Raw genomic sequence first — 20,308 nt, forward strand, 5'->3', positions numbered from 1 at the left:
TGGGAATCTGATGTATGACTCGGGGAACTCAAACAGGGACTCTGCAACAACCTAGAGGGGTGGGAGGGGGAGAGATGGGAGGGAGCCTCAAGATGCAGGGGACAGAGCTGACTCACATCAGAGTTGATGTTTGGCAGAAACCAACACAATTCTGTAAAGCAATTATCCTTCAAGTAAAAATAAATTAATTTTTTTAAAACCAACAACAAAAAAACCTGAAAAAAAAAAAAGAAAAATCTCTCCCTGCAGTGTTCTGCTTGGAGTTTACAAAGTGCTTTCACATGTTAGCTCACACGTGCTTTACAAGAAGGCCGGGTGGGGGGTGCTGTGATCTCTGTCTGGAAAATGAGGAAACTGAGTCCCAGAGGCTCAAAGGTCTAAGACGCAGTAAATGCAGAAGGCAGGACTAGAACAACAGGCCCCTGCCTCCTGAGCCAGAACTCATCCCCTAGTTTCAGGTCACCATGAATTTCAATTAATTTATAAAAGAAAAAGACCCTTAACATGCTACACATTCACAGAAGGGTGGCAGGCTAAAGGGAGGAGGGGGATACTGGTGCCCGCACCGTGAAGAATGCAGAGGAGTCTACCAAGTGGATGACGAGACGGGAGAGGAAGGAGAGACTCGGCAAAGGACAGAGCAAAAGAACACAGCAACGGAAGTGTGCTGTTCATTCAAGAAGCAGCTCAGTGCAGCTGACGCCTACTGTGTAAGCTAGGAAAGGGAAACTAAGAACGAAGATTAAAAAAGTAAGCAGGAAACTGTACAACCCTAACAGAGGTCAGTTATTACCAAAAAAAATGTATCCTATGACCTAGTGACCCTGCATGTGGAAGTGTGTTCAATGACTATACATGCCCATGTACAGAAAGCCTGTGTACAATGTTCTTCGTGGCTGTACTTTCCAGACGAGCCCAAAGTCCAAGCATTCACCAATAGAGAACTGACTAAATTATGGAATATCTCCACAATAGACTACTGTCAGCTGTAAAAGAATAATAATAATCTCTATTTCTATGTTCAGCTATAGAAAACTCTTTAGAAAGCTTTTAGCTATAGAAAACTCTTTAGAAAATGTTACTAAACAAAAGAAAGCCAATTGTAAGCTAGAAATTGTATGTTAAAAAAATATCAAGGGTCAGAAAAGTATATATAATGTGCTATATTCATGAAAAAAGAAAAGGCTGCATATACATATTTATTTGCATTTGCATAAAAGATGACAAGATGGGCAAGAAAAATAAAGGATTACATAAGATCGAAATTTTAATAGGAGGAAGGGGAGATTAAGACTGTTTACTGTAAACCTTTTAAATATTATTAAATCTTTGAACCACATCATTTTATCACTTATTCAAAATATAAAATTACATTAAAAAGTACCTTTAACCAAATTGGTTTAAAAATTTATGTGCACAAAAAACCTGCACACAAATTTTACAGCAACTTTATTCAAAATTGCCCAAACTTGGATTCAACCAAGATGTCCTCAATAGGTGAATGCAAAAATAAATTGTGGTATATCCAGGCAATGGATTATTATTCAGAGCAAAAAAGAAATATTCTATCAAGCTTGGAAGAGACATCAGTGAATCTTAAATGTCTATCACTAAGTGAAAGAAGCCAATCCGAAAAGGCTACATACTATATGATTCAAACTATATAACCTTCTAGAAAAGGGAAAACTATGAAGACAGTGAAAAGATAAGGGGTTTCCAGGGGTTAGGGGAAGGGAGAGATGACTAGCTAGAACATAGAAGATTTTTAGGGCACTGAAAATACCCTATATGATAGATGGATACATGGTATTAGACATTGTCAAACCCCAGAGAATACACAACACAAAGAGTGAACTTTAATAAACTATTGAGTGGGTTAATAATAATGTATCAATACAGGCTCATCCACTGTAAAAGATATTAAGGCAAAATGTTAATAACAGGGGAAACTGGGAGGCAGGCAGCAGGGGTGGTGAGGGATTATATGAGAACACTCTGTACTTATGCTCATTTTTCCACAAACCTAAATCTGCTTTAAAAATGTCTATTAATTTAAAAGAAAAGAAAGAAAAGTGAACAGGATGCCAGGCAGGAAGAGTTCTGAATGGCATACAAATCAGCCTGGATTCTCATCTTATAAACAACAACCCAACATTTTTAAACAAGGCAGTGGCAAAGCTGTGATCTGGAAAGAAAAGTCCAGTGACCCTGCAGGGAATAGAATTCAGGGGAAAGAGACCTGGGCACGACTAAGCAGATGAAAGCAGAAAGGAGCTCGGGGAGGGTGTGAGTGAATTGGGAGTGGTGAGGGGACGGGGACACAGGCGAGGAAGCAGCAAGACTCAGTGACCACTGTCCCTGTGCGTCCACAGATGAGTCGGAAAACATGGGTCAACGCTTGCTTCTGGCTTCTAGAGTAAACTCTGTGGCAGACAACAGAGCTGTCAGAGGAAGAAAAGCAAATGAAATGGGAACAGTGAATTTGGTTTTTGACCTGTGAAGTTATTTTACTTGCAGCATATGGATGTGAAAACATGCCAAGGCAACTCAGAACCCAGATATGCAACTCAGAAAAAAGGTCAAGACTGCCTAGCAATTACCTCTGGTATGTATCACACTGCGCTTAGTTATTAGGCAAGGGACATAATTTATGGTGTGTTTGAGGTGTACACCATAAATACATGGTGTATTTGAGCATTAATGTATCATAACTAGTGAAAGGAATCTAGTCTATTTCCTAAAATGATTGTAACCATGAAAACAAAACATATAAAGTCATTTAATCTATGCCGCAAAAAAGAAATTTTTCTAAAATATTTATTTCAGTTATACTTATAAAAGGTTTTGCACAATACTGTACTTACTATGGCTACTAAAAAATGACCCCCAAATTTACTGATATAAAACAACCATTTATTATGTTCATGAATTTGATGCATCAAGGAATTTGGACAGGGCACAGAAGGGATGGTGTGAGTCTATTCCATGGAGTCTGAGGTCTGGAATCACTGAAAGGGCATTCACTCACACATCTGGCAGTTGGCACTGTTTGCAGGCTCTCCATGGGGGCCCCACCGCATGGTATCTGCTGGGTTCCTCCCAGCACGGTGCCTGGGAACTTAGGGCTAGAGTCCCAAAGGAGGGAGACAAGCAGAAGTCAGATCCTTTTATTATCCAGCCCTGGAGGTCACACAGCATCACCTCCACCAGGTTTCACTGCCTGATGCCACCAGAAGCCCTCATGAAGATTCACGGCAGGGGTGGGGGGCATAATCCCCCCACTCCATGGAGGTGTGTCCAGCACACTGTGAGAAGGACATGTGGGATGGGATTTGTTAGAGCCATCTTCAGGAAATCTGCCCACATGAAAATCAAAGTGTTTCAGTGTGCATGACTCTGGGAAAAAGAAACATGTAGGGAAGGCAGCCAGGGAAGGTCAGTAACAACTCAAACCAAGCCAACTTTATCCATATCCAGTCCCCTCTGTCCCAGAAACAGAAACATTCAGATCTAAACAACATGGACATTCAAACATTAATGAAGACCCATTGAAAACCTACCATGAGCATCAGAGAACCTAGCACTCTTCTCTGCCCATATGAAAGGAAAGTCCCTGCAGGGAGCCAGCGTGAGGAACTCCGCCCGTGGCAAAGGTCATGAGGAAGGAGGCTCAGCATACACAAAGGCAGGATCGAGCCTCAGGAGTCCCCCTGGAAATTCTCGAGCATCTACCCCCAAAACCAGAGTCTGCCTACTTTACTGCTTTGTGCTCTCACCTACACCTCTGACTTTACGGGGGGCTGTCCCCTACCACCATCTCTCTCTTTGAAAAAGAGTTAACTTACAGCTCCTGTTAATAAAGTTCCTGGGCGTGACAAGAGTGTTTTAGTTCACAAACTCCTTTGGAAGTCCTCTAGCCTGCCTGAACAGGTTCTTCCGGCCACATGTGATTGTTCAGAGCCTCCCAACCGTGAGAGGCATGAGATGTTCTAAACTGTCTAAATACAGATTCCTTTGAGCAGTTAAAAGATTGATTAGAAATTGTATTGATGAAGGGTTTTTCACTTGTTGGGCCAATGTTTGCTGCTAAGTTTCCATATCCCTTACCTACTGTGTCCCTGGGAGTGTATTGATTAATAATATAATTGGTGTATAGGAATATAAGTAATAGCTTTAATGTTTGTAACCTTGGACCCTTGAGTTAATTCTTTTCTTGTTATAGCCCACCACACTTTTGCCCTACAGGAATGCAACTTTATCTAATGCTTTCAGAGGGTGGCACCTGACTTTAGAATAATCACCTTTAGAGAAAAATAAGTTTTCTGAAGAAAGGGTCTTAAAATGTTAATAGGCCTCCTGGCCAGAAGATGATGTAAATCACCTAAACTTTTGCATATGATTGCAGGAAGAAGGCATGGCTTCGATAGGGATCAAGGACTGCTGTCCTTGCATGACTCTACCCCTTCACCCATTATCCTCTATGCACAGCTTAAAGTATAAAAACTACTTTGGAAAATAAAGTGCAGGCCTTGTTTACCGAAGCTTGGTCTCCCCATGTCGTTCTTTCTCTCACCTTCTGGCTGAATTCCCATCTGGAGCATGGAGGCTCGTCAAGCCTACTAATTTTGCCTGGGCTTCCAAGATCTGACCGGGGAGGCCTTAGTGTCTCCTGTCCTTCAGGAGAACGGGAGGATGCCTGCGGCCTACGTAGGTGGCGCAAATTCCTTGTCTTGGAATTTTATTGGTTTTCCACGTAAACCCAGTTATTCAGCCTCTTTTCTTCACTGAATTTCTTCGCTGAGCTATCCCTATTTAATCACTCTTTATATCTTTAATTCTATCGTATCCTGATTGCCGAAGCCATCTTCCCTTCAAATTCGCTGGATCCACTGGGGCTGGACCCCAGTAGTCCCACTGAAGTTTAGGAGCCTGAACCAAGTTAGTGGTGCAACATCAGAGGCAAGTGGTTCTGGTGAAAGTCCTATGGGCGACAGTCTGCCACTGCCCCAACCACAGACTAGAGCCATGACCTGCTCAACTCTGCCCATTCATCTCAGTGCTCCTGCTGAATTCACCCAGCATAACCAGCTCCTTGTAGAGTGCTATTGCTCTCTGGTGATGCTTAATGCTTTTAAAAGGCTGAAACAGAGATTCAGATAAGAAAATGAAATACACATGGATGAATACCCATTTAAAATGCACAATCACACAGAAAAATTGGTTTATTTTATACAATATAAAACACCAAAGGATAGAGATTATGTCAGTGGCAAGACCTTGTTAATTTACCAGCCCCCAATTTTTTTCCTCTAAATTCTTCATCCTTTAACAATTACTATTTAAACACATACAACTAACTATACCATAACCAAGAAGTTTATTCCATGAATGCAAAGATGATTCAATTTATCATTAAATAGAAAGTAAATAAAACAAAACAAGGGATTAGCTCCTGATTATCTCCTGATCTTTAACAAAATGTAACACCTGTTTCTCAGGGTTTTTAAAAAGCATTCAAAGCATGAACTGATGTACACTTTTTAACATGACAAAATGATATGAATCTCCATTACAAAGCCAGCATCTTACTTAATATGGAAGCACTAGAGTCTGCCCCACTTAGGTCAGGAACAAGGCAAAGATACCCACTTTCTCCATCGTTATTAATACTGAATCCAAGCCATAAGCCAAACAGATGAGAAAAGAAGAGATGTAAGAACAATTAAATTATCCATATTTTCAGGTTTTATAATAACATAGCTGGAAAATCAAAAAGAATCAGTAATAAAAGCTGACACAATAAATAAAAGAATTTAGTTTAAAAAGTAGAATGTAAAATTAACATAAAATAGCCTTCATGATGATTTGAGAGAATAGCATTGAAACATGTATATTACCATATGTGAAACAGATCACCAGTCCAAGTTCAATGCATGAAACAGGGCACTCAAAGCTGGTGCACTGGGACAACCCAGAGGGATGAGATGGGGAGGGAGGTGGGAGCGGGGTTCAGAATGGGGGACACATGTACACCCGTGGCTGATTCAGGTCAATGTAGGGCAAAAGCCACCACAATATCGTAATTAGCCTCTGATTAAAATAATTAATTTAAAAAATAGCCATGATGAAGCACACTCTGGGAATATGGACAAATTGGCATTGTCTCACATTGTTGGTGGGAATGTAAAATGGCACAGCACCTATAGAAAGAAATTTGACAATACATAACAAAACCACATGGGCTTCCTAGGTGACTCAGTGGTAAAGAATCCTCCTGCCAATGCAGGAGACTCAGCAGACGTGAGTTCAACCCCTGGGTCGGAAAGATCCTCTGGAGGAGGAAATGGCAACCCACTCCAGCATTCTTGCTTGGATAATCCCATGGACAGAGAAGCCTCAAGGGCTACAGACCATGGGGTCACAAAGTGCTGGACATGACTGAGCTACTGAGCAAGCAGGCATAAGAAAACCACATACTTATATACCCTGTGACTCAGAAATTTCTAGACACCTATCTCTCAAAATATTTTGGGGATATCCCCCAAAATATGAACAGGTTTTTAAGCACTAAAAATAAGAATTGATGGATAAATTTTTAACATGATAAAACCATATAAACCAAGACCAGACACTGTGACAGGTGTACAAGGCTATTATGCACACCAGCACTATTTGTAATAGCAAAAGACTGGAAAACAATCCAAGTGTCTATCAGTATGAGACTGATTAAACTATGATTACATTCATAGAATGAGACACTATACAGCTCTAAATGAGGAATGAAGATGGTTACTCCAGATGGAATGACTTGCAGAACAGTTTCAGTTGAAAAATTCAAAGTGGAAAAAAGTATATATAGCATGCTGCTGCTGTTGCTGCTGCTAAGTCGCTTCAGTCGTGTCCGACTCTGTGCGACCCCATAGACGGCAGCCCACCAGGCTCCCCCGTCCCTGGGATTCTCCAGGCAAGAACACTGGAGTGGGTTGCCATTGCCTTTTCCAATATAGCATGCTACCATTCATCTAATGAAGGAAGAAAGGAACTGTGACAAATATGCATATACACATGTGAGTGTGTTTGCTACACATACATGCAAATTTTTAAGTGGAAGGATAAACCCCAAACTTCCAAAACATTATTACCTATAGAAGAAAAGGGAAATAGAGAAATGATACAAAGGTAGAAGCTAGACTTCTCTGAATATATTTTATTTCATAGATTTGACTTTGGAGTGGGTAAATAGTTTACTTAATTATAAAACATGTGCCATAGCAATGAATTCTCTTTGGACCCGGGTTTTTAAGGCTACAAACAAACGAGAATGGAAAGAGTTATCAACAGAACCCACAAGAGAGTTCTGTGGGTAAATGGGTTTCCACATTAACAAGTCAAGGTGCTGGGCAAAGCCAGAGAAAGAGAATACGTGTTAACGGAGAGACAGTAACACGTGACTTACCTCAACCTTGCTCTCAGGTTCATGATCAGCAGCTGAGAAATACACAACCTCTTGTACTTCATCCCTGGGCCGAGCTGAATTTTTCCCAAATACCACCAGACCATCCTTTGCACGTGGCGGGAAGGCCACAAAGCAGTAACTTGGAGGAGCTACAGCCATCCTGAAAAGAGAGAGATGCCAGAGAGAGAATGGAAGCGGGCCTAACATGGAATATTCCACCAGTGAGCTCTTCAGACATATTTCACCAGCTAACTAAGTTTTACTGTTGAACTGTGTGCAGCGAGCTCCTTTGGAGATCCCAGCTGGCAAATGAAGCTGGGGTGTCTGGAGTAGAATTACACAGCCACTGAGACCAGATACTCTTAGTACTCTGTGGGATTAAATGAGCTCAGATTTGCAACAGAACACAGTGACAGCCAAAAGCGCAATGACGTAGGAGAAAGGAAAGGAGGTTATTGTTCCAGGCAGAAAACACATACCCACTGCAATCTGTCACAGCAATAGAAAAATAAATAACTGCGCCTTAAAACAGTGCACTACAGAAGTGCCTCTTGATCTAGAGGGCCATGGCTACCCTGTGATAGATTTTGGAGTGCTGATGGGGAAATGGGTCTGGAAATAAACTGAAAGATACCTCTCTCTTTTTATCTATCTTTACTCTACCTCAGTGACATCACACACAATCATCTCTAGGCTTTCTTCTCACCTCTCAAGCTGCTCCTGGGCTGGCTAGTTCCCTTCCACCTGGCCACTAAATATCTTCACAGCTTGGTCCTTCCTTCCTCATTTAATGCTCTTTCTGGGAAAACTCATCCATGCCCAGAGCTTCCCATGTCATTTACAAGCCAATGACCTACACATATAATTCCAGCTCAGTTCTCTCCTTGAGTTCTTGACCCACACACCCAGCCTAACTGATATCCAAAGCTGATTTCATCATCTTCCCAAAACTGGGTCCCTTCCTAAGGTTCCCTGTCTCAGTGGCCAGCTCCATCATCCATCTCATTGCAGCATCAGAATCTATCCTTACCATGTGCTTCTCCATTGCCTAACATATCACCAAGTTCTGTAAATTCAATCTCCTAAATCTCTACGTTGCAGCTGTGAAATTAAAAGATGCTTACTTCTTGGAAGGAAAGTTATGACCAACCTAGATAGCATATTCAAAAGCAAAGACATTACTTTGCCAACAAAGGTCCGTCTAGTCAAGGCTATGGTTTTTCCTGTGGTCATGTATGGATGTGAGTTGGACTGTGAAGAAAGCTGAGCACCGAAGAATTGATGCTTTTGAACTGTGGTGTTGGAGAAGACTCTTGAGAGTCCCTTGGACTGCAAGGAGATCCAACCAGTCCATTCTGAAGGAGATCAGCCCTGGGTGTTCATTGGAAGGACTGATGCTAAAGCTGAAACTCCAGTACTTTAGCCACCTCATGCGAAGCATTGACTCATTGGAAAAGACTCTGATGCTGGGAGGGATTGGGGGCAGGAGGAGAAGGGGACGACAGAGGATGAGATGGCTGGATGGCATCACTCACTCGATGGACGAGAGTTTGAGTGAACTCCGGGAGTTGGTGATGGACAGGGAGGCCTGGCGTTCTGTGATTCATGGGGTCGCAAAGAGCCAGACACAACTGAGCGACTGAACTGAACTGAAATCTCTACGGAAACTATCCACTTCTTCCCACTTGTACTACTCCTACCCTGCACCAAACCACCATCATCTCTAAGCCTGGATCATTGTAACTGCTCCTAAGGGGTGACGCTATATCAGCTATTAGTCTCTCTCCAAAACATTCCTCACATTGCACCCGAAGTGACCTTTTTAAAAGAAAGACTTGAGGACTCCCCTCGTGGTCCAGCGGTTGGGACTCCACACTGCCATCACACAGGGGGCACAGGTTCAGTTCTTGATCTGGGAACTAAGATACCACACGTCACGTGTCCAAAAAAAATTTTTTTTTAATAAAATAAAAGGAAGGTTTGATCATGTCATTCCTGCTTAAAATCCTTCATATTGTTCGCATGGTTCTCAGAATAAAGACCAAAAGCTGATCAAGCCCATGTTGTCTCCCAGCCTCATCTCACATATTCACCCCTCCAGCCTCTCAACTCCAGGAGAGAGGCCCTTTTCTAATTTCTCAATACTCCACAGCCTTTGCACAAGCTGTACCCTCTTTCCTCAGCACTCCTTTCCCTGATCCCTACCATCAGTCAATTGTACTATAGGATCACAATCTAAAACAGCCCTGTAATTATTTTATTACCAACGATCAGTAATCAGTCTTTCTTCCCCGCACCAAAGTTTATCAATATGAAGGCAGGGGCCATGTCTCTTTTGCCCATCTCTGTAAACCCAGTACTACACAGTGTCTTCTGCAGGGTTACTGTTGTTGTTTAATTGCTAAGTCCTGTATGATACTTTTGTGACCCCAGGGACTGTAGCCCGCCAGGTTCCTCTGTCCATGGGATTTCCCAGGCAAGAATACCAGAATGGGTAGTCATTCCCTTTTCCAGGGGATCTTCCAGACCCAAGGACTGAATCTTCATTTCCTGCATTGGCAAGTGGATTCTTTACCACTGAGTCACCAGGGAAGCCCCCCCCTTCTGCAGGGTAGATGCTCAATAAATAATGAACAAGTGTTCAGTCCTTCCTTAATGCTCCACCAAACTGCGGTTGACTCTCTACAGCTCTTTCTCAGCACCACGCTTCTGCACCCACTGCAGTCCCCCTCCCTTAGCCTCTACACATGTCCTTCAGGATCTGATTCAAAAACTCCCTCTCTTTCAAAAAGCCTTCTATGAAGAACTCTGTCATTTTCTCAGCATCCATAAACACGGATGCATCTAGTCTGTCTGAGGATAACATGCCTCTGTTATTTATAAATGTACTGCTTCAGATGTTTCAAATAAAGCTCCCTGAGGGCAGAACCTATGCCACCCAATTACAGTAGCTCATTCTCCAACTCTCTGAATTATAGACACTCAACAAACATTATTATTGAGCCAACTATCATATTTGTGCCATGAATTACAAATTAAATGTTTTATTTTATGAACCTAAGATAAAATGTGAAGTAAAGCAATATTCCCAGAAAAGCAACCAGGATTCAAACCTCAGCCCTGCCAATGCCACCTACTAGCTGTGTGACCTTGAGCAAGTTACTTTACCTTTCTGAGCCTAAGTTTTCTTTCCACAAATGTTTTGCTCCAGCCCACAGATTTATCATGAATATCAAATGAAATGATGTTTGAGAAAATATTTTGAAAACTATGAGTAAATAAAAAAAAAAAAAGAAAACTATGGAGGCTACCTGGGTTCTGACTGTTCAAATACGGCAGCGTTTCAAAAATTTCCATTGAACACGTCAATGAAAATCAACTCTCCTCACTCACAACTAGAGCAGCTATCAAGTCACAGTCAGGAACCTTCTGTGTTTAGAAACATCTTTGTGAGAGACAATGTTGCTACATGTGTACCCAAACTTACTTCAGGTTAGTCTGCACATGCACACTCAGACTGTCAGAGCTCTTCCCAGCGGTGTTTCTGGCAGGTCCCTCTCCAGGGCACAGAGAAGTAGGGGAGTCCCTAAGTCTGAAAATCATTTCCTGCTGCATACATGCTCAGTTGTGTCCAACTCTTTGCAACCACCCGAACTGTAGCCTGCCCAGCTCCTCTGTCCATAGAATTTTCCAGGCAAGATACAGGAGTGGGCTACCATTTCCTACTACAGGGGATCTTCCTGACCCAGTGACCAAACCAATGTCTCCTGCATCTCCTTCTTTGGCAGGCAGATTCTCTACCACAGCGCCACCAGGGAAGCCCCGACATTCCTTCTAGCTCAGGAAAATATCCTCCAGTCCTTTAAAGGGAAAGAAAAGGTGAGAAGATAAAGAGTCTCCAGTTCTTTCTCCTCTTAATCTTTTCCATTTTCACAAAACCACATTATCTTCAAATTTGAAGGGGAGAGACAGACAAACCAAGACTCCATGTATGTAAGAAAGACCTACAATAATTGTAATAAGATGCCTGTATAGAGGGCTCCTAAAATTAGGAGGTGAGAGGAACTGCAGGCTAAGCCAAATAAAGTGAAACAGACACAGAAGAAAACATGCAGAAAGGACACATTTCCTTGTCTTTGTATGGTTCACATAGGCAATGGGAATTCCCCTCCTTCCCAACTGTTGGGCCATGTCAAAAGTACTGGCATCAATCAAAACTATGAACAGAACCTTATTTTACTCGATCCTTAAAAATGGTAAAAAAAAAAAAAAAAAGTAAAAATCCACTGGTCTTGAGTTTACAGATGTATCTGCAGAAAACAAGCAACACAGATGGCTTTTCTGACGAGCACTTATTCTTCAGCCTGGACATCTGCTTGGTCAACAAGTCATCTGAATCACCTGACCACGACCATTATACAGGCAACAGAAGCGCAGGGAAGTTGGCTTTTCCGCTTAATTTTGGGAATGATTGGGAATGCCAGAAGGGAGCAGAATTTTTATGTCTATTTTTTTTTAATGCTAAATCAATCAACAAACTATGTATTACAGCCTACAGCAAACTAGCCAAGGCAAATTGTCCATTTGCTTTTCCTAGATCACCATTCTACACAACAACTAGCCTCGGAGATAACCTAGTAGATCCTTGTCTATTCTCTAGATTAGTGCTGTCCAAAAGAATTTTCTGCAATGACAAAAATGTTTTATCTCTACTGTCTAATATGGCGGCCACCAGCCTCAAATGGCTATTGGTATGTAGTTACTATAATTAAGGAGTTAAATTTAAAATTTTATTACAAACTTTAGTTAAATTTAAATAGCCATACATGGGAGGTAGAAATTCTATTGGACAGAGCAGCATTACGACTTTCCAATAAACCCAGAAATGAAGATTTTCACATTGAGGTTTCCAGAAGTACTTCTTTGTGAAATCGTTCATTTGTTCTAGGGCTTCCCAGGTAGTCCTAGTGGTAAAGAAACTTCTTGTTAACAAAGAGGGGCAGAAGAAATGTAGATTCAATTATCTTTGTGGGAAGATACCCTGGAGGAGGAAATGGCTACCCACTCCAGTATTCTTGCCTGGAGAATTCCATGGACAGAGGAGCCTGGGGGGACACAACTGAATCGACTTAGCACAATGATACTTATTTTAATGACAAAACAGGCTATCACCCACTTATACTGAATTAGCAAAAAAGAGGCATGATACTTTTAAAAGAGGGAGGAAAATAAACATTAGGAAGAGGCTACTGAACTCAGGACCTGAACTGAGTTTATAAGCAAGCTCCTTCTTCCAGAGGCTAAAGGTGATCACAGCCCTGGAGGATAATTCCATTTTCCTTGATGTGAATCTCACATTCCTAACTCTGAATATACCAGGAAAGTGGCCCTCATTGCTACCTGGAAAACCCTTTGTGTACTTGGCTGGTCAGCTCCTCTCTTCACTTCCTAAATGAACTGTTGATACTTTCACTTCTCTTCAAACTTCCAACTACTTCCTCTAAACAGATATTTCACTTCCTAGTCCTCAAAAGACAGATGGCTGGCGGGAGGCGGGGGGTGTGGGGGGAGACTGTTCCAGAAGGAGGATATGCAGGTTTCAAGGCCCTGAAGCTGGAGAAGGGGAAGGAGTCAATATATCGAAAAGCCAGTGTGGCTGAGGCCAGAGAGAATGGGAAAAAGGCTGAGAGGCAGGTAGACAGGCTGGTTCCTGTTGGGTCTTATAGGAGGTGGTAGGGATTTTAGGGTCTATCCCACAATAAACACTAAAGCCACTGACGGGTTCTAAGCCAGATTTTAGGAAGGAAGTGGAACCGGTGCACAGACAACTTTTCAAAGAGGTTGCTACATTAGGGAGGAGACAGTGCAGCAGATGGAAGGTAATTCCTTTCCTAAGTGTCTACTCTAAGGAAGGGCTTCCCAGGTGGCTCAGACTGTAAAGGATCTGCCTGCAGTGTGGGAGAACCAGGTTCTGTCCCTGGACTGGGAAAATCCCCTGGAGAAGGAACTGGCAACCCACTCCAATACCCTTGCTTGGAGAATTCCATGGATAGAGGAGCCTGGAGGGCTACAATCCATGGGGTCACAAAGAGTTGGGCATGATTGAGCAACTAATACACATATACACACTCCAAGGAAATGATCAGGAATATGGGTAAGATTTATGCACAAAAGAGTGCATTACAGCAGTATTTATACAGGTGAAAAACTGGCCCAAACTTAACTGTCCAGCATCAGAGAAGTGGCTAAAATTTTATGCTACGTCTATATGGTGGAACACCATAAAACCGTTAAAATGTTTGTGAACCGTTTTTAATTGAATGGAGAAATGGTGTGGGGAAGTGGAGGGGGGATCCAAAGTAAATTATCTTAACTATGTGAAAATATGCATAAAAAAAAACCAGAAGTAGTAGCCTGACCACTAAATGCTTTGTTTTTCTATATTTTCTTTTGTTTTGATTTTCCTACAAGTACTTATATTTATTTAATTACACAAAAAAGATTAAAAAAAATTAAACCTGGGAGTATTGCCAATTTAGGAATTTAATTTCAAATTAAAAATTTGGCTCTATTTCTGTGTCCCAACATCCACAATTTTAAAACTGGGGACATCCCCAGCAGTCTAGTGGTTAAGACACTGTGCTTCCAAGCAAGGGGCCTGGTTACCAACCCTGGTAAGGGAACTAAGATCTCTCAAGCTGGGTAGCAAGGCCAAAAACAAGAAATCTCAAAACTGGCAAATTCTTATTTGAGTTATAGTTAGGACAAATTATTTATTCAGTATTATAGTCATTCTCTGGTATTTTGTTTTCTTTTTTTTTTTTTTCCTTTACAGTCTGCCCAATTCAGAATTACTCAAAGAGTACACAAATTTGCATTACTATTTTTTATACAAATAGCGGGCAGGCCTCCTACAGTCGCCTCCTTAAACAGGAAAAGAAAAACTAGCCAATCAGAAAGTCAATTTTCTGCTGACCCTGAGATGAAATTCTTTTGAAACTGATTCAAGGGATCTCAATTTTGTTCCCATTATCTGTCATAATCTTGGCTAACATACCAGATATTCCACTAAAAAAATCTGAGATGTTAACTCTTCTATATACTGTATAAAATATGTATTTTGAAGTCTCTGTTTACAGTATTTTTATAAACTGTTAAATCATTCATGTATGAAACAAAAGACTGACTTTACAATTTCTCTCCTTTCCCTCTATCTTATCTAGCATTATGAGAAATCATAATCTCCTCTCTGAAGAAAAATAAAATAAAATTTAATTAACTCCCAATCATACATGCTAATACAGAAATCTATTGCGTAGTTTTTTTTTTCATCATTTATAATCAGCTTTAGAAAACAGAATAATTATTCAATAATGGGTTTTCTATAACTACACTCTACTTAAACCAGCATCAGAATCAATGAACAAAGCTTACTCAAGAAATAAAGAGATGACTGATGGCTTTTTTTCTTAACTTGCTCGCTTTGAGGCACAATTCTGAAGCAATCTCTGAGTCATGAGGATCCAGAAGTGGGGATGGGGATACAGGATTATACTACACACCTAAAACTGAACCCAGGAATGTCTGAAGCAGTGTTTCCTGAACAGCATGTTGTGGTCATTTTGTGGGTTATGGAATCAACCTAGTGGACAAGATCAACATTTTTTAGAAAAGAACATGTGCATCTCACATAGGAAGGCTAAGCGCTGGCGCAAGAAACTTTACATTCAAACATACACACAGAAGTGTAGGCACTGGGCTACAATACAACATTTCTTTACTACGGGTTTCAAGCAAAAATCTTTAAAAGCAACAGGCTTAGAGGGCAGGTCTACTGAATAGGCTTCTTTGTGGTAAATACCAATTGGGATTCTTGCCAGGAAAACTAACGGCTCCAATTAATGAAACACTCTAATTTAACCCTTGTAGACAATTAAACTGACAGGCATTTCCTAGAAGTATTTGTTAAGAATATTTCAAAGTGCGTTTATCTGTACTTTATTCCAAATAGAATAAGCCAGTCATAAAAATGCAAATGCTGTATTTCACTTATATGAGTTAGCTAGAGTAGTGAAATTCATAGAGGCAGAATTAGAATGGTGGTTACCAGGGGCTGGACCAGGGAGCGTCAGGATAGGGAGAAGGATGGACAGTTGTTTAATGGATACACGGAGTCAGTTATGCAGGGTGAAAAACTTATGGGGATTGGTTGCACAATAATACAAATATTCTTAGCACAATTAAACTGTACACTTAAAATGGTTAAGATAGTAAATCTTATGTGTACTTTTTACCATATTAAACATTTTTTAAAAATCAAATATCCACAGGTGGCTCAAGGCTACAGTAGTGGCCTGGGCAGCTTTAGATATGGTGCCATCAGTTGTGGGAAAGTATTTCTAAGATCAGTTTCTAACCATCAAAATCTTTACAGGATTCACGACTTCCTCTTGGGAATTACAACTGCAGAGTCCCTGAGCTCACAGCATCAGAGCTGCGTCGCCCAACATCCCCCCTCTGACTGGTGATGGAGGCTGGGTACAGGCTTAGGGGGCTGGAGTGCTGCACCTCTGTAACTAGGAGACCGCTTACAGAATGTCTAGACAAGGAAGGAGGTAGCTGCATGGGAAAGAAGGTCTTTGTCCTCAAGTTCAGTGAGTAGTTATTGAAGGGCATGAATGTTCCAAGCCAAGGAGGGGTTTTCTTCGTCTGAATGCCAAACTACCCTGCCCCTTTTATCTCAAAAAAGCTACAGTGGCCCTCATCGGTCACCGTACCCAGTAATAAGAAAGCCTTGAATTGCCTGAGAGGAAGAAAATGACTGTCTGTATAAGCTATAGGTTTATTAGCTGTCTTGCAAATAACTGTGACAAAGGATCTTTACTTGCACAAAGAAATGAAAGCCGAATGTCCTTACTTTCCAAGCTCCCAGCTTTACTGAGCAGATTGGGTAAGTTTAAAGTCCATGTACATTAATTACCTTCTTTCAGAAAAGCAAAGAAGAATGTATTCTACTATTTATTGATAAATTCATTTTTTAAATCATTGACATTCCTGCTGAATTGAAAACAGGACAAATGATACTCACTCATAAATTTCCTTTCCTATCTTTTATCTGCTATTGAGATAGTAAGGAATAAATACGGTGTTTGGAAAAGGAATTATCCAACTGAATTGAGATGAAAACACCAGTTGATGGAAGGTACATACATCAGACTCATCAATTTCTGCCTGATAAATAAAAAAGATGCTATTAAGTGTCTTATTGAAAGCTCAAGACAGCAGAGCACAAAGCTTTAGGACTAGAGAGCCAGTGATTTCCAGCTTCTAATATTCAGTGTCTTTAAGGAGGAATTATCTAATGGAAGACCACATAGGGTATTGAGTGAGTAGGCAGGTTTTGGAAGCAATCTGAGTTCAAATCTCAACCCCGTGTCACCGTTCTGTAACAGGGATAACAACAGGGTTATGGTGAGGTTCAAATGAGCTCAAACAAAAAGCGCTCAGAATGCCATCTGGGACACAGTAAGGACACATCACCGTGAGGGTGAGAAAAGGTACGTGATGAAGGTCATTCCTTTGTCAAGATCTGATCTGAACAAACCAGACTTTAGAAACTTGGCTTTTTCCTTACGGTATCTAGTACTCTTTTACCTTTTGAAGATGTGCTCCATTGTCACTTAATGTCTTTTAAGAGCTGGTCACTATTCCCTTTCCCTAAGTCCAAGGTCAACACCTACCTCTGACAGCTGATTCCTATAGAGTTCAATGCCACTCATTCACTGTCACATTTCTGAGCAGCATGGGCTGGTTTAAGGATGGCAGGCTGTGCATTTATTTGGTTTGGTCCACAGCACTGGCCTAAACTGGTGGCTTCCTTGGTGGCTCAGACAGTAAAGAATCTGCTTGCAATGCAGGAGACCCAGGTTTGATCCCTGGGTTGAGAAGATCCCCTGGAGAAGGAAATGGCAACGCACTCCAATATTCTTTCCTGGAGAATTCCATGGACAGAGGAGCCTGGTGGGTTACAGTCCATGGGGTCACAAAGAGTTGGACACGACTGAGCGACTAAAACTTTCACTTGCACTTCTTTCAGAGCATTGGCCTATACGGTGAGTTTGTATGTCTTTAACCTGAATTGGCAGCTAACATTGGCAAATCTAGAGATTTTCCATAGAAATTCAGATATTTAGCATCTCCTGAAAACTCAAAAGATCTGGCAACACTGGGTCCACACTCTTGCATGTCAGCAAGATTGGAGCTGGGAAGGGTTCCTGCCACAGTCCCCTCCACCCCGATACTGAGGCCAATGGAAGTGTCACCCATGGTCCCCGCCTTGCGCTACTGCTCTTTTTGGTTCTTTCTTTTCTCATTGTCAGGTCAACTGTGCTCATTTACACTACTTACTTAGCCTTGTAGTCCCATATGCACAGTGGCAAGAGAAGGACACACTTTACAGACAGAGACCCTTGTTCGTGTCCTGACTCCACCTTCAAACCATGGGAAATAGGCAGGTTAATGAACTCTCTCTGAGCCAGAGTTGCCCCATGTGAAAATAAGACATATTTTCACATATGTCATATACAACATAGCACTCATAGATCAGATCAGATCAGACCAGATCAGTCGCTCAGTCGTGTCTGACTCTTTGCGACCCCATGAATCGCAGCACGCCAGGCCTCCCTGTCCACCACCAACTCCCAGAGTTCACTCAGACTCACGTCCATCGAGTCAGTGATGCCATCCAGCCATCTCATCCTCTGTTGTCCCCTTCTCCTCTTGCCCCCAATCCCCCCCAGCATCAGAGTCTTTTCCAATGAGTCAACTCTTCGCATGAGGTGGCCAAAGTACTGGAGTTTCAGCTTTAGCATCATTCCTTCCAAAGAAATCCCAGGGCTGATGTCCTTCAGAATGGACTGGTTGGATCTCCTTGCAGTCCAAGGGATTCTCAAGAGTCTTCTCCAACACCACAGTTCAAAAGCATCAATTCTTCGGCACTCAGCCTTCTTCACAGTCCAACTCTCACATCCATACATGACCACAGGGAAAACCATAGCCTTGACTAGACGAACCTTTGTTGGCAAAGTAATGTCTCTGCTTTTGAATATGCTATCTAGGTTGGGCACTCATATATACCTGAGATCAAATGGAAAGTACACCGTCCTGTGGTTGTATACAGTGGATGCTCAATAAATGTTCCTTTTCCTCCCTCCTACTAGTCACTGGTCAGGAGTTTACCACTTTTCCAACAATCCCTACTATGTTCCTTCATCCTCTCACTGAAGGTTTGCACCTGGCTCATCAGACACACTCATATTCCAATGTGTAACTAAAATGTGCTTAGAGGATCAGACTGGAGTGATGGAGCCTCTAGATTGAAGCATCAGTTTATAGAGAATACAAAGGACAACTATGGGGATGAAATCAGCAAAATCCAGGCTATGAGAAACTCTATAGGACAAATCTGATTTCTTCAACAAAAACTGCAAGAAAAAAAAGATGAAGAGACAAAGTTACTTAAGAGATGTACCAGCCGATTGCAATGAGTGGGACTTATTTAGACCCTGACTTAAACAATCTGTACAAAAATTTTATGACAGTTAGGGGACATTCCCCAGTGTTCCAGTGGTTAGGACTGTGATTTTAATGCCAAGGGCCCTGGGTTCAAATGCCAGTCAGGGAACTAGGTGCAGCAAGGCAGAAAAAAAAAACAAACAAACACCTATTCTCTTTACTTAAAAAGTAATGCACATGATGTTTAAAATTCTTTTAAGGTTAGAAATAGCTCTGTATGTGTGTGCTCAGTTGTGTCCAATTCTTTGCAACCCCATGGACTATAGCCTGCCAGGCTCCTCTGTCCATGTGCTGGACTAATCAACTTGTAAGTTTTTCAGGGACTCAGATATCTCTTTGAGTAAGGATAACTGGAGGTAGGGAGGATGGAGAGGGATTTCAGTTTGCCTCGGTATATTAGTGCACTGGGAGAAGAGGAGAGCCCCTGTTTCCCTCTATCTTGCTATATCTCTTTGGACTATGAGCCCTATGAGGGCAAGGACACTTACATAATTCCTTATTTCCCCAGGAACCTAGTACACAGGCTGGCACATGATAAGACCTGGACAAATGTTTGTTGAGCAAATGAAGGGGAAAGGGTATCTATCTATATTTCATCTTCAATGAGAGAAAGAACAGGAAAATCTGATTCTGACATGGTGCTCCCAAGCTGTGGTTCAATCAACGGGATTCACACTGGACCACACATGGAAATGGTCTGAGGAACAGATTCCTGAACACCCTCTCCTTGGAGATTCTGATTCAGTGGGTCTGAGTTGAATTCAGAGAGTATATTTTTAACAAATGCCCAGATGATTCTGATGCATCAGCTCAGACTGGTGTGGAATATCTATTCTTATAGGTTATTAAACTTCTTTGCTTCTCAAAAGTATGATTCATTTTTTCTGTCTGGCTTTATTTTCTTGGTGGTTTTTTTTTTTTTTTTTTTTGAGTGTAGAAACTTTCAATATATACAAACAAGAAAAGAATACAATAAACCCCTTTAAGGTGTTAACCAGCTTCAAGGGCCAACAACTGTCTGCCACTTTGCTTCTCAGTTTTATTTTTAAGGAAACCATTTAATTTTAATTGAATATTACTGAAATCAGCAACAGCATCAGCAGCAATACTCTTTGCCTTAAAGACCAAGGTGGGTGAAACACATCCCTGGTTAACTTGAGAGAAGTATGACAAAGATGTAGGAGGTTGTGTTTTCTCAGTCTTTGACTTAAAAACTGGGAAATCAGACTAATCACTCTACATGATAATCAGGAAGATTTGTTAGTTGTTATTTAAATG

General features: G+C 41.5%; 1 protein-coding gene across 3 annotated transcripts in view; it reads right to left on the reverse strand.

The window, feature by feature from the left end:
- Positions 1-20,308, reverse strand: part of SCRN1 (secernin 1) — a 66,075-nt gene that overhangs the window by 36,356 nt on the left and 9,411 nt on the right. For all 3 annotated transcript variants that reach the window (XM_070369483.1, XM_070369481.1, XM_070369484.1), the window contains exon 2: positions 7,457-7,616. In XM_070369483.1, coding sequence (XP_070225584.1) covers positions 7,457-7,615 — 159 coding nt within the window. In that variant the 5' untranslated portion in view covers position 7,616. The remainder of the gene's footprint in view (positions 1-7,456; positions 7,617-20,308) is intronic.

The sequence above is a fragment of the Bos mutus genome, chromosome 4 (assembly GCF_027580195.1).
Source record: "Bos mutus isolate GX-2022 chromosome 4, NWIPB_WYAK_1.1, whole genome shotgun sequence".
NCBI lineage: Eukaryota > Metazoa > Chordata > Mammalia > Artiodactyla > Bovidae > Bos > Bos mutus.